This window comes from Eretmochelys imbricata, chromosome 14, assembly GCF_965152235.1.
Source record: "Eretmochelys imbricata isolate rEreImb1 chromosome 14, rEreImb1.hap1, whole genome shotgun sequence".
Lineage (NCBI taxonomy): Eukaryota > Metazoa > Chordata > Testudines > Cheloniidae > Eretmochelys > Eretmochelys imbricata.
Window position 1 is genome coordinate 2,772,151 of NC_135585.1, and position 14,625 is coordinate 2,786,775.

Below are 14,625 nucleotides of genomic sequence, written 5' to 3' on the forward strand. Positions count from 1 at the left end.
TTTTAATTTATAAGAGGGGGTTGCACTCAGAGGCTTGCTAGGTAAAAGGGCTCACAGTCCAAAGTTTGAGAACCGCTGGGCTAGAGGGGTTGTTTCTTTGCCAAAGAAAACGGAATGTGATGTGGCTTCCATGGAAACCCACTGGAAGCGATCCTCCAATCCAGGAGGAAGATCGTTTTGTTTTCCCTACAAAGGAGAGGGTTAAGAGCAGCTTTGGCTCATTTCACAGCCTGAGGTCTGCTAGCTGCTTGTGTGTCTTGGAGAGAGGCGCGTTAGCATCTCCAGATCATTCTTCAAAACAAAACACACAAGCCCCCTAAAATGGCGTATATGTTAAGATGATGATGATGATGATGGGCTCAACAGCATGCTAGTAGATTTGCAGGAGCTTGGCATGTATCACCGAGTGCCAGAACCTTTCTCTGAAGTCTTGGCTACTTCGTGCGCTTTGGTGGCTTGCGGCTGGCATGCTGAGTGCCTTGCAGGGCTGAGCCTCAAATGCGGGTGTGTGTGTTACTGAATAGCTGAGTGCTCTCTCTACGATCGCCAGTAAGTAGCCTGGTTTCAGAGTAACAGCCGTGTTAGTCTGTATTCGCAAAAAGAAAAGGAGGACTGTAGCCCCTTGTCACTCAGCTGATGCATCGGTTTAATTGTGACTCTGAATCGGAAGAACACCCCCTACAGAATCTTCCAGAATACTTTCTGCAGCTCCTAGATTCTCCTTGTCAAGTAGAGACCTAACCTAACTCTCCTTCGTGTGTGAGATCCCTGCTCCAGACAGTACAGCTGCAGGTGGCTAAGTGGTGTTTCTGTTATATCCGTGAGAGATTGTTCGTGTCCAAGTAGTTGTACAATATAACCTAGGAAAAGCAAAACCTTTCCTTCCCCTTCGTGTCTCTAGCCTAAACAAGACAGACCACAAAATGCCACAAATCTGTGGTTCAGAATAATTGTTACTGATGACAGATGAAGCATATAATAGTTCACTCTCATTCATAAATTGTATGGGGCTCGGAGTAGCAAACATGCTTTAAGTAATAATAGCAAGACATGAATTTGTCACCCTGCCAAGTGTTCAAATCAAGTGTGATTTTAACAATAGCATATCGTGTTTCCTTTCTTTCACCCTTGTTAGAGAGTGGAGTGTAAATCCGTTCGTGGACATAACGTTGGGGAGTGGGAGGGGAGTGCACAACTGGGCCTGTCTTGACTTAATTGCCACTTAACTTCCCATATCTCACAATCTTGTGCCAGAACTTCCCATCTGCATTGGTGGTGGCAGCTACTGGTAAAGCCCGGCTCTCGAAACACACATCATGTTTGCTCAGCACCTTGTTCAGAAAAGGAAGGGCTGAGCTCCTTGGGGGCACTGAATTAATCTGCTAGTTTGGGATAGACTCATGGAAGCTAGAGCTGAAGCCATGTCCTTCCTGGGGCTGCTGCAAGGTTGTGATCCCTAAACATCATTCTAATATTCTGTCTAGCTTTAAATATGCTCAGGCTATGGATTTCATCACTCCCTTTGAGAGGCTGTTCTGCAACCTAATAGGTCTCACTAACAGGAAGCTTTCCCTGATAATCAGCCTTGCTTTTCCATTTCTTAATTTTTATCTCATTACTTCTAATTATTCCCCCTTGTGCCACCTTAAATAAATCCTCTGCTTTTGGAGCCCACACTTTTTTCAAAACCTTGTAGGCTGTTTTCGTGTTCTCTCACATCATGGTAGTCCCTTGGCTCTCTTAATCCTTCCAATTCCTTCATCTATCCCTCTGATCTCCCCTGGTTGGTCTTTAGATTTTGTTTCCAAAAAGCTAGTGTTCCGGGTGTGTTCCCACCAGAGCTATAGGTTGACTGGTCCCTCCCTACTCACAATGTGATGCATTTGTGTACGCAGACCCGAATTGCATTAGCCATTTCTGCTGCCACAGCCCATTGTAAACACATCCATCTAGCAGTCTCCTGCAGCGGTACTGGCTTCCCTCTGCTGAGGACTGTTGTGGTTTGTGGTGTTTTCCCCAAAAGATATTTAGGCTGGTCTACACTGGCATTTCACAGTGCTGCAACTTTCTCACTCAGGGGTGTGAAAAAACACCCCCTGAGCGCTGCAAGTTCCAGGGCTGTAAACGGCCAGTGTAAACAGTGCCCCAGCACTGGGAGCTGCACCTCTCCTAGAGGTGGGGTTATTTTGAGAGCCCTGGGAGAGCTCTCTCCAGCACTCTGCCCAGACGACACAAGCCACATTAAAGCGCTGCCAGTATAGACTAGCCCTTAGCTTGAGATTTTCCAAGCCAAATTGTTTTGTTTGCCAGGTCCCCTTTAGTCCTCATGAGCGTTTGCAACTCCTCCCAACTTCCATCCCTGGGAGATTTCATTGACATGTGCTTCTCTCTCTCCTTTCAGTCATTTATTAAAGAGGGTCCCTGATGTGGATTCCTGCAGTACAATTCAATACATTGCTGATTAGCGTTGCCCTTGGTTTTCACTCCCCAGTTAGTTTTTCATGGAATTGTTTCTATCCAACACCATTCGAATTAATTTACGCAGTAATAACACATGATGATTGAATGCTTTAGTGAAATCCAAATATGACATCTGCTGTTTTGCCTGCACTGACTATAAATTGATCACTCTCTGCTTGGAAGTATTGTTTGTCTCAAGGACTTTTTGATTTTTTTTCTTTTGATTCTTGTTAACATTCTTGTATTTTTTTTAATATACCTCTAGCCTTAATTTGTTAACTTTTGTGCCAGCATCTGGGATGAATTTATTGGTCTAAAATCCAGAAGTACTTCACAATCTCCAGTCGTCTTATGTTAGTGATGATGGTAGCTTCCAGCCTGCATGTCTGTATGTTTTCTTCCTCTGTTGCATAATCTCCCACCAGGATATGTGTGTCCTTATTCCTCCTAGTTATGAGCTGTTTACAGGGAGGGGAAAACCTGGTCAGTCGACTCAAAGCCCTATACAAGAGTTAGTTGTTTGTTATTATAAATACTCAGTAAGCTCTACTGAGGGTACTTATCTAGATTTGCTAAACAGACCTTGCTTATGTTACTAAGCTATGTTTCTAGCAGAATCTCTTACAGGTGTCCTCTTGTAACAGATTCCAGCAGCCCAAGAGTTAAAGCTGTAGGCTAGAAGAATGGCTGCTGTTCCGGGAATGATGCACATGCATGATGCACATGCGGGCAGTGCCTCCTTTTTAGGGCAGCATCCTGTGCTCTTTACATAGATGATGGCTTTCACCTTGCTGGCTTGGCTGTGAGTGCCTCCCTCCCTGACCTGGAGAACAATGGAGGCAGTTTGCAGTGCTTTAGGAGCTCTCTCCACTTAGGCAGACTCTTCTCGCTTGGGGTTAGTCACCAATTTCCAGGGATAATACTGTGTCTTGCAAGGCTGTCCAGTTATTGTGACTTGCAAGATTTTACTCTTCCTTACTTCAGAGATTGATCCCTTCCCTCCCTCACCCTGAGAGCAAAGCTGCAGCTTCCTTCAACACAAGTTCTGGTCTCTGTGACTCCAGGCCTTAAGTGAAAGCTATTTTAAAACTAAATTCCTCTCCCATCTAATATTCTTGGCTCCCTTGGTGCAGCGATGAAGTGCTGACATTGCTAATTAGGTCATCTTTGTTCCTGGTGCATATTCTAGCTGGTGCCTTTACCCGAGTGAGGGGAAAGTTATTTGAAGGCTCTCCATCAACCTAGAAACCCAGAAACACTTTCCAGAGTTGTAAGTCAGTCGTTTTTCTTTTTTCAGAGGTGGAGGAACATGACTCTATTACAGAGGGTTTCTGTGCCCTTTCTCTCCCTAAATTCCTCCCCTGGTGCCCAGTCAGCCCCTGCAGGGTTTGGGAGGCACGGCAGTAATTCACAAAGACTTGAGATTGTGTCTTGCATGTTGCCCTCTGGGCCCATTCACGGGGAGAACAAATTGCAGTGGGTGTTTGATCTTCTGGCGTGCCCCATGAAACCCCCTCCTGCACTAAGCCAATACCATAGTAAGATGCTTCTCCTTCTTAAGTGATCTAGTGTGCCCCCCCGCTGCTGCCTGTTCCCATCCATGCACTGTTTCGTGGGAACCCGTGGTGGGCCCTGTGTTTCTGTGCTCACTGCTGAGCACACGCTAACCCCTAGAGTGTTCGTGTTAATGCAGATTGTTACACTGCTGCCCCAGCATAGCCCCACCTTCCTTTACCCGCCCATCTGATGCTGAAGCCTTTTCCGATCAATTGGAGCCTACCTGCTACATTCTGCAAACACACGGAGCGTACTTGTTTCACAGTGTGCACAGAGCACTGTTACGTCACTTACTGGGGTTTACGTTGGGTTCAGAACACACAGGCTGGCACCCAGTAGTAAGGAAGACTAGGAATTGTTTTTGAAGTGTGTGGTGTGTGTGTGTTCTTTTTTTTAATGCAGTTTCTGGGTGCAGAACGGGCGGGGGGGGGTGTTCTTCCTTTTCACTGCTGTCTGCTTTGTGCCTATGGGAGAGATCCAGGAGCAAACTAGCCGGAAGACTCCCTGTGTGCAAAAAGCAGGCATTCCCAAGGGTGTGGTCTTGAGGAGGAGGCATGACCCGAACACAGGACTGAGAGCCAGGAATTTCCTAATGCTAATCCCAGCTCTGACATGGGCTTGCTCTGTGGCTTTGGGCAAGTCACTTCATCTTGCTGTCTGTTTTTATTTCCCTTGAGTTTCATCCCATATTTGTTGGAGGGCTGATACCTAAGTGCTCTGAAGATACAATTGCCATGACTTGCTCTGTATTAATTGAGAAAGAGGCAGAAAATGGTGGGATTTTGGAAATATTCCATATTTGGTTCTCTTCCAGGGAATCTTTTAGTCTACAAACAGCATTTAATTTGGGCTGGATTGTAAAGCTGTTCATGACAAGACTGAGATTGCCTTGCAGGGAAGGTGGAAATGGAGCTGTCAGGGTTCCCTCCCCACTCTGAACTCTAGGGTACAGATGTGGGGACCCGCATGAAAGACCCCCTAAGCTTATTTCTACAAGCTTAGGTTAAAACTTCCCCCAGGCACAAATTCTTTGCTCTTGAAGGGTATGCTGCCACCACCAAGTGATTTAACAAAGAATCAGGGAAAAGACCACTTGGTGTTCCTATTCCCCCAAAATATCCCCCAAACCCTTACACCCCCTTTCCCGGGGAGGCTTGAGAATAATATCCTAACCAGTTGGTTACAAAGTGATCACAGACCCAAACCCCTGGGTCTTAGGACAATAGAGAAATCAGTCAGGTTCTTAAAAGAAGGATTTTATTTTTTAAAAAAGGTAAAAATCACTTATGTAAAATCAGGATGGAAAATAACTTTACAGCTTAACAAAAGATTCAAAAACACAGCAGAACTTCCTCTAGGCATAGTTTCAAAGTTACAAAAACGGGAATAAACCTCCCTCCAGCAAAGGAAAAATTCACAAGCAAAACAAAAGATCATCTAACACGCCTTGCCTGGCTTGTACTTACAATTTTTGTAATATAAGAGACTTTTAGGATGGTTTATAGGAGAAGGAGTTTTCTGACCTGATGCTTTTCTGCTTCCCAAGAGAACACACACACAACAAAGCCTTCCCCCCACCTCCAAGATTTGAAAGTATCTTTTCCGCATTGGTCCTTTTGGTCAGGTACCAACCAGGTTATTTGAGCTTCTTAACCCCTTACAGGCAAGGAGGAATTCTAGGCTACCCTTAGCTGTATGGTTATGACAGGAGCATATTTAGGATTAGGCTAAAATGGAACGCTCCATATATAGGGAGCATTATCACGCAAAACTGATGAGGGGTATGGAATGACTTCCATATGAGGAGAGATTAATAAGACGGGGACTTCAGCTTGGAAAAGACGACAGAGGGAGGATATGGCATAGGTCTATAAAATCATGACGGGTCTGGAGAAAGTAAATAAGGAAGTGTTATTTACTCTTCCTCATAACACAAGAACTAGGGGTCACCAAATGAAATTAATAGGCAGCAGGTTTAAAACAAAAGGAAGTATTTTTTCACACAACGCACAGTCAACCTGTGGAACTCCTTGCCAGAGGATATTGTGAAGGCCAAGACAATAGCAGGGTTCAAAAAAGAACTAGATAAGTTCATGGAGGATAGGTCCATCAATGGCTATTAGCCAAGATGGGCAGGGCTGGTGTCCCTAGCCTCTGTTTTCCGGAAGCTGGGAATGGGCAACAGGGAATGGATCACTTGATGATTCCCTGTTCTGTTCATTCCCTCTGGGGCACCTGGCACTGGCCACTGTCGGAAGACAGGACACTGGGCTAGATGGAGCTTTGATCTGACCCATTGTGGCTGTTCTTATGTTGCTCAAAGTTACAAGTATACAGTGTTATAGCCACGTCAATCCCAGCATAGTGGAGAGACAAGGTGGGGAACATAATATCACTTCAGCTGGGGGAGAGACCAGCTTTGGAACTTGCCCAGAGCTCTTCTTCAGGTCTGGGTGTTCACTGGCCACTTCACTTCACCTTGAGTGGTTCCTTGCAGTGTGTTAACTACTTATGCTAACCAATCTGTTCCATCTTGGATTTAGCTGGGACACACTGAGGGCTTGTGTACACTTAATGCTTCAATGGCACAGCTGCCCTGCTGCCAATACTGATGGGGAGGTTCTCTCGTTGGCATAAGTATCCACCTCCCAAAGACGTGGTAGCTAGATCAATGGGAGAATTGTCCCGTCGACCTTGCACTGTCTAAACCAGGGATTAGGTTGGCTTAACTGTGTTACTCAGGGGGGGGATTTTCCTAGTGTAGACCAGGCCTGAGTACCTTTCCTAGACCTGAAGAAGAGCTCTGTGTAAAGCTTGTCTCTCTCCCCAGCAGCAGTGGGCCCCGGAAAGGATATTACCTCCCCCCCTTGTCTCTCTAAAGCTACAAGCGCCCTTCAGAGGGGGAGAAGTGTTTCTCTTGGGTGTGATTTGAACGATACGAGGCTGGGGATGCGTAGATGTGGTGCGATGCTCTGACATGACGTGTACAGAAACATTCTGAAGGACAAATGAATCCTGAAATGGGGCATTGGCACAAACTGCGTGAGAGGCGAATAGCAGGTTCATAAACGTGTCTGTAGCGGCTAAGGAGAAGGCTCAGGGACCTGGTGAAGGAATTCAAACCTCTCCAGTCTAGCTTGTTTGTTTTTGAATTCAGCCCGAATTGACAGATGGTCACGCTGCTTGCGGCCCCATGGGAAGAGAATTTGTGGCCTGAGCCTAGCTGGTACCTGACTTTGAGGGCGTCTGTCTCCGAATCCTCCATAACAATTGTTACTAAGAGGCACCCACATTGGGCTTGCTGAAGGTGGAAGCCATCAACGGGCATGGCTCGCGCAACTCTTCTCTATCCCAGAGGTCGTCCCACCTGTTTTGATCAGGAAACTTCCAGTTGCCATTGCAGGTGGAGAACTCAGTTGCTCTTGTCTTGGTGGCTTCTTCCCCCAGCACAAAACGTACCCCGTTAAAGAGGAACAGGTGAAGGTAAAAGTCTGAGGTACAGGTGGTGCTGGGCCAGGGTGGACGGGACTGAATTTTGTGTCGCTTGCATGCGGTTCACGTGCAAAGCTACGTACCTGAGGGCTAAGTAACAAAAGCAAAATGGAATGATTGCAGAATATTCTGACAATTTGCTGAAGGTTTGCATGTGTGTTAGATGCAAATAGAGGGGTGAGTGCTGGCATCTGCCTTTCCACAGGGAATCCTGCACAAGGGCTGCTGACTCAGCTGCCCCACTGCTGATCTTCTGAGGCAGTGGGCAGTGTCGTGTTCGGTGAACTCTTGCTACTAGTCTGTCCAGTGACAGATCGGCTGGCCTGGCAGGATGCGTTATGAGAGCCGTTCAGGACAGATTATGGAGAGTCTGTGCTTGGACACGGATGGAGAGAAAGGTGGCCGGAAATGATTCTGTGCTCATGGGTTTCATTTAGTGTTTTTTCAATAAAAAGAAAAGGAGTACTTGTGGCACCTTAGAGACTAACCAATTTATTTGAGCATGAGCTTTCGTGAGCGAAAGCTCATGCTCAAATAAATTGGTTAGTCTCTAAGGTGCCACAAGTACTCCTTTTCTTTTTGCGAATACAGACTAACACGGCTGTTACTCTGAAACCTGTTTTTTCAATGCATTTTCTAGATATGTCCCCAGAGAAAGGGGGTGCCAGATTCCTGCCTCTGGGGCTGTGGCATGGGTGAGCATAAGAGAGGGATTTGGGGAGGGGCAGGTGAGGCATAAGGTCTTATCTTGCTCACCAGCCTCTCCCCTGCTCTCTTCAGTAACTTCTTGTGTTGATTACTCTGAGGGGATGTGTGGGTGTGTCCATGTGCAAGATAACAATACTGCTCATGGTTTGCCTGGAAGGAGAGCGCTCTCAGATGCTGTTGCAAATGGAAGTGTCACGATTCCTATCGGCATAAAGCCAGCAGGGTTTAAGCAGCAGAGCCAGCTTGTACGGTCTGAGAGCACTAGCTCTAGCCAAGTGTGGGTGTTTGAGAGGGCAGCTGCAAGGCGGTTCGGCTCTGCCCTCCCCCCACCCACCCACACAACTTTCGAAGCCCACGTTTCTGAGTCAGTAGCTTTGTGCGGGGGAGTTTGGATGAGTAAAGGATGGTTGGTGAGGGATGCGTGCGCACACACGTGGATGTGCACACATACCCCATGTGCGTGCACCCCTCCCCCCAACGTACGTGTGTGCACGCATGTAAATGTTCGGTGCTTGCAGGCAAATTTTAAATCCGACAAAATGGTAACGGTTGTGTGTGGAGTATTTCAGTAACGTTCTCTCTAGTGGGAGAAGTGAAGAGACATACAGGCTAATGCTGCATTTATTTCTTGGAGCAAATATCCAGGCATTGGCAAGGCACAGGATTTGTACCCAAAAGAACTTCTTCTCTTGTTATGGGTTTGCAGGTGACTCTTTTCAAACCTCCATTGAGGCGCAGGTAATCACACAGTGCTGGGTGTGCAGAGATTTAACACATGTCCCTTCCAATAATCTCTCCGCTTGTCTTCTTTCCCTAGTACATCGACGCTATTGGCAACAAACAAGGTGAGCTAGAAAACCACGTCTCTGATGGCTATAAGACCGCACTCACAGAGGAGAGGAGACGGTTCTGCTTCCTAGTAGAGAAGCAGTGTGCTGTGGCTAAGAACACCATCTCCTACCACACCAAGGTGAGCAACCACGGTGTTAATCAGCCTGTGAAACAGCCTCCGGATAGGAGACCCTCAAAAGAGGTCCAAGTGCTCCCATAAGTGTAGGCAGTGAGCACACGAGGGCCGTCAGTCGTTTTGGTTGGGTGCTCTCTGATGGCTGCTGTTTTGACTGGTGCTGGGTTGGAACCAGGGACCTTCAAACAGACCGTGTGAATCTCTACAGCTTGAGCTAATGAGGTAGGCTGTCTAGCTGGGCATGGTACCAGACCAGTCCCCTGTGGCTCGGGCAGACAGAGGACAGGGACGCATGCTGATCAGGGCATTGCAGTCCGGTGGGGGTGGGGGTGTGTTTTCCTGGGCTGCGTAAGCCACAACCTCATCTCTGTGAGGTGGCGATGTTTTCACTTTGCAGCCACTCCTTGCAGATTGCGCCCTCGGAGGCAGGTGTCCCGTCGAAAGATTTACGGGATGGCAGGGCACGTGCTGTTTATCTGCAGGGCCCTGTGGGTGCCGCTTTTGCTGGGCTATGGAAGGAGGCCCCCGCTTCATAGCTCTCCTGGAGAGGCTGCCAAAGCCCAGCTCTCCTCCGGCCAGAGGAAGCTAGCTGATTCGCTGTCAGAACGACAAAGACTGGCAAGGGCAGAGCAGCAGCACATTGTGGCCCAGCTTTCCCTTAAAGGTGCCAGCCCCTTCTCTGGCACCTCTGCCTAGCGCAGCCCAGCTGAGGCAGCACACACCTCTCCGGGACGCTCCTGTACTCCCTGAGCCGTCATTAGTCACTGTGGGATGGAGTACACAGGCTTAAGGGGGGGGGGGTGTCACATCCCTGTTTGATCAGCTAATGAGTCACAAAACCAGACCAAAACCTGGTGCAGTGACCTTCCTCCTGAAGGGAGGTAAGAAAATTCCTGCTTCTCGTTTGCTCTTTGTCTCCGAGGAGCAGCGAGCGAGTGGCAGGGAACGTGGTGAGCTGTCTCCCTTTTGTGAGCCCTTGTGATTGCTACCTTACAGCTCATCATTAACAAAGGAGAGGATTAAATAGGAAGGCTGTTGTTCCACGCTCCCACGTGCCCATTTAGCGCTGCCTACGGCTCTTACGAACTGCTGTGCAGGGGGAGGACAGCCCAGAGCACTCCCCTGTCAGCTGGGACCTCGGGGCAGGGTTCTCTTGCCCCCTTGTGGTGCTCTGTTCGCTCACTTGGGTCGATACTGCGTGTTGGTGAGCATGCTGCTCCCTTAACGCAACAGCCGGCTGCCTGCATGCGCTCACACTTCCACTTATTCCTGTTTTTTCCTACATCTCACTTCTAAGATCCATCTGTCAAGAGTGAGCTTTGAATAAGGGAGTAACATAAGAGTCCAGTGAGTCATCGCTATCCTTACACTAGAATATATGCTGAGTCAAAACCCGACGCATGTTACAATGGGATGAAGTGGGGTTGGGGTGGGGTAACTCTCCTGTTCAAAGATGTCGGTTCCAGAGCGCTCTCCAAGAGTCGTCCCTGCAGCCTCACACATTAAAAACGGCTCGTTTGTGGAACCCAGACTTCATTGCGGTTTTCCACTGTGGCTTATCGCAGCAGAGTACGTGGAAGATTTTGTTAGAGGGAGTTTTGCAGGTGGCTCATCCACAGCGTGGGTGGATGGGGGCAGGCCCATTTCCAAGGCTGGCTAAGTTAACAAACAGCCATTTCCACCGAAGGCAGCGCTACATCTCCCCTGACGTGGCACGGCCTGTGACAGTCACGTGTGCAGCGAGGCCCCTGTCTCTTTGCTGAGGTCAATTGGCTTCGACATACACAGTGGAAATGAGACTAGGCGTAAATCGATCAGGGCTTTTCCTTAAGCCGATGGAAATGGTTTAGGGACTGACTTAAATTTGCCCAAAGATAATAGTAAAGCTTGAAGCAAACAGGTAAATTTTCACCCTGCAATAATGCTGCTTCATCTGTTAATGGAGAATGAGTTAATTTGCCTTCTGCAAGTGGCAGCTTGTCTGCTTCTGCTTCAGAGTCAGTTACAGCTCATTTGTAGTGGTGACGTATTGTTCTCTGGTGCGTGTCCCTATTAGGGAAGCCGTTAGGTGGGTGTGCTCTTGAGAGCTGCATGAGAGGTGGCACCTGCTCCTTCTGTGTTTGGATGTGGGAGCAATTCCTGTAGTATTGTCTGGGTTTTGCCTCCTTGGGAAACTAAACTACCAATTCCCCCGGTTCGACAGAAGCGACAGGTCTTAATTTAGGCAAGAAAACCTAGAAACAGAGTTCAGCCCCAGACCTTTGGGCTGGAGCATTGCCATGGCCTCTGAAGATGGGGGACCCCTAGAGCATCTGGCCTCCAATGCCTAATCGCAGCCGGCTGAGGCAGGCTGAAGACTGAGGTTCAGCCTCAAAAGCCTCGAGATTGGAAACTGCCGAGGTTGGGCAGCCCTGTCAGACTAAATGAGGCCCCTGTCTGTGCTGCCATCCAGTTGCCAGAGGGTTCATTGCATTTCTCCCCTCCCTGCGCGCAACAGATGGCGAACACTGCGTCTGCCTCTGTTTTAATACGCCGTGGTCAACACTGTTCTGCTGGGTGCTTCTGACTATCCCCGGGATTCCACCTCTGCAGTTGTTCGTTTTTTATTGGTGAGGCTTGCAAGTCTTCCAGCATGGACGCGACGTGCTGCAGGGACTCTCCCCTCTGCCTGCAGTCTGTCTCAGAATAACAGTCCTTCCCTAGCCAGCCACAGGAAGACAGCTTACCTGCTGAGCCCCAACCCCCGCTGCTTAGCAATTTCCAGATTTCGGGGTTGGGGGGTACTTCTGAGGATTGAATAGTACAATACTGCCTCCAGCCACCCCCTTCTACAACATGCCCCAAATCTGTCTGCTCTGGCTGGCCCTGGGGGATGGCAGAGCTTTGTCAGCATCACAATGCAGCAAGCTAGTTCAGCCAAATATCCGAACGGTAACTTTGGACTTTCCGCTCGCTCACTCAGCGAGAGCAGCAGTGTCCCCCGTGCTTTGTGCTCCAAGGAACAGCAATGGATGCCAAGCGATGAATGCTGCACGAACACAATTTATGAGCTACCAAGTCCCATACCACACATGTTCTTCCTCAGCAAGGCTGGTGAGGAGCTGTCACTGGGCGGCTGCTGCTGCGTATCGGATAGTGAACTGGTGTGGCTTCCAGTGCACGCTTCTCAACTGAGCCTTTGATCGGAATATATTTCTTGGTGTACAGGAGAGTTCAGATAAACTGAATAGCCCAGCTCTCTCCTTCCCTTTCTCATTTGGCTGGTCCATTCTTCAAGCTGCCCCGCATGCAGAGTGTCTCAAAGCAAGCTAGGGAAACGAAATACCCTTACACTTTTCATGAGACTATACTGGCTCATCTGCCTTTCTGCACCCTATATTTATTGTAAGCTGCCGCACTCTGTCCTGTTTGTTACACACCCGGGTAGATAAATCTCACTTACTGCTCTCATTAGATGGCAGAGAGGAAATCTGGGCCAGTGGCCCTTTTGTGTTCCAAGCCGGCTCTGGGGGCATGATCGTCGTGGTCTGCTTTCCATGCCTCCTGGAATCCAGTCTGAGGAACGTGTTCTTGGGGGGGCCTGGTTTGAGATGGGAGCTATACTGTGATCATTCTCTGCCCCTCGTCCTGAGAGGTGAGTGGATTTGTCTGCAGGTTTCTTGTATTCTCACTCTTCCCCCTTTGTGATTCTAGGGGAAAGAGATCTTGACACAGAAGCTCCCGATTTGGCAGCAGTCTTGCTCAGACCCCAACAAGATCCCAGACCGGGCTCTCCAACTGATGCAGCAGATGGCCACCAGCAGCAATGGCACAATCATCCCCAGCGCCCTGTCCACGTCCAAATCGAACCTAATCATCTCCGACCCTATCCCCGGGGCCAAACCGCTCCCTGTCCCACCAGAGTTGGCGCCCTTCGTGGGGGTAAGTGTGCAAGGCATCAATGGTGCCGTCCTGGCTGAGTAACGTTATGGGTGTACAGAGTAGCAGCCGTGTTAGTCTGTATTCGCAAAAAGAACAGGAGGACTTGTGGCACCTTAGAGACGAACCCATTTATTTGAGCATGAGCTTTCGTGAGCTACAGCTCACTGCATCGGATACATAGAGTGGGGAGATAGCTCACGAAAGCTTATGCTCAAATAAATGAGTTCGTCTCTAAGGTGCCATAAGTCCTCCTTTTCGTTATGGGTGTAGTGAGCCTAGCACAGTCCCGTCAGGCAAGTCACCTGCCAATAAGCTTTAGACCACATTCAGCGGTGGGGCTTTCAGGGAATCCCCTAGGGCACACTTTTGTGAAGGAGGCTGATGAGGGCCAGTGTGAAATGGACCATCCTGCTTTATCATGTCCTTGAGGTTTGGGTGACATTCAGTGCCTCCCTGTGAAGACAGCCAGGATTTGCAAAGCTCCAGGGGAAGACAGGGACCACAGTTTGAACCCTGTGAGGGGGCTGCAAAAGCTAGAATTACCTGGCCTTGCAGGAAGAGTTGGGGAGGGAACCTCAGAGGGAACTGCATGATCCAGTGAAAACTGCTTAGCAGTGTAAATCAAAGGATGTTCCACTTGATGTAAAAAGAAAAGGAGTACTTGTGGCACCTTAGAGACTAACCAATTTATTTGAGCATGAGCTTTCGTGAGCTACAGCTCACTTCATCGGATGCATACCGTGGAAAGCTTCTTGATGTAGTCAGTCTTTGGGACTTGCTGCTGGAGGGGATTGAACTGAAATCCTCTGGGTGGGCTTAGAAATGGGCTGTCTGAATGCTAGTATGTCTCACTTCACATCCTGTTGAGAGAGTTGTTTGTAGCTCAGCCTGCTTGGCCTACGCTGATCACGGCAGGAATCGGGAAGGGGTCTGATCCCTCAAGCCACCCTGGATGGCTTTACCTCTCCTCCTAAAGCATTACGATCAGGCCATGTCTGGAGACAGGATACCAGATGCAGTAGATGGGGGCCTGATCCTGTATGGCAAACCGTATTCTCCTAAAGCATGTGGGGCCCTTACAGAAATGTGACATCTATGTGACTCGACATCCCTGATGCCGAAATCTCCCATTGCCCTTTCTTCCTTCAGCGCATGTCCGCACAAGAGACCATTCCCGTGATGAACGGCGTCTCGGGCTCTGAGAGTGAGGACTACAGCCGCTGGTCCGAGATGAAGCCAGCCCAGCCGAAATCCCGATCTCCTCCCCAGCATCAGAAGCAACTGAGTGACTCATACTCCAACACGCTCCCTGTGCGCAAGAGCGTCGCACCGAAAAGCAGTTACGCAACCAGTAAGGATTTAGCCTCTGTCAGATCAGAGAGCAGGGACGTAGCTGCTTCTCTCCAGGGGGTTATGGGTCAGCTGCTGACCGGACGTAGGAGGAGCAGCAGTTAAGGGTCTTTGCACCTTAATGCAGTGGGAGGAGGCAAGGTGGGCTCAGGTGGCACAAAAGCGGGGAC

At 48.9% G+C, this 14,625-nt stretch overlaps 1 protein-coding gene across 5 annotated transcripts in view; it reads left to right on the plus strand.

Annotated features, from left to right (window-relative positions):
• BAIAP2 (BAR/IMD domain containing adaptor protein 2) overlaps nt 1-14,625 on the plus strand; it is a 70,253-nt gene that overhangs the window by 40,371 nt on the left and 15,257 nt on the right. For all 5 annotated transcript variants that reach the window (XM_077833189.1, XM_077833185.1, XM_077833187.1 and 2 more), the window contains exons 6-8: nt 9,035-9,187; nt 12,878-13,105; nt 14,255-14,456. In XM_077833189.1, the coding sequence (XP_077689315.1) occupies nt 9,035-9,187; nt 12,878-13,105; nt 14,255-14,456 (583 nt within the window). The remainder of the gene's footprint in view (nt 1-9,034; nt 9,188-12,877; nt 13,106-14,254; nt 14,457-14,625) is intronic.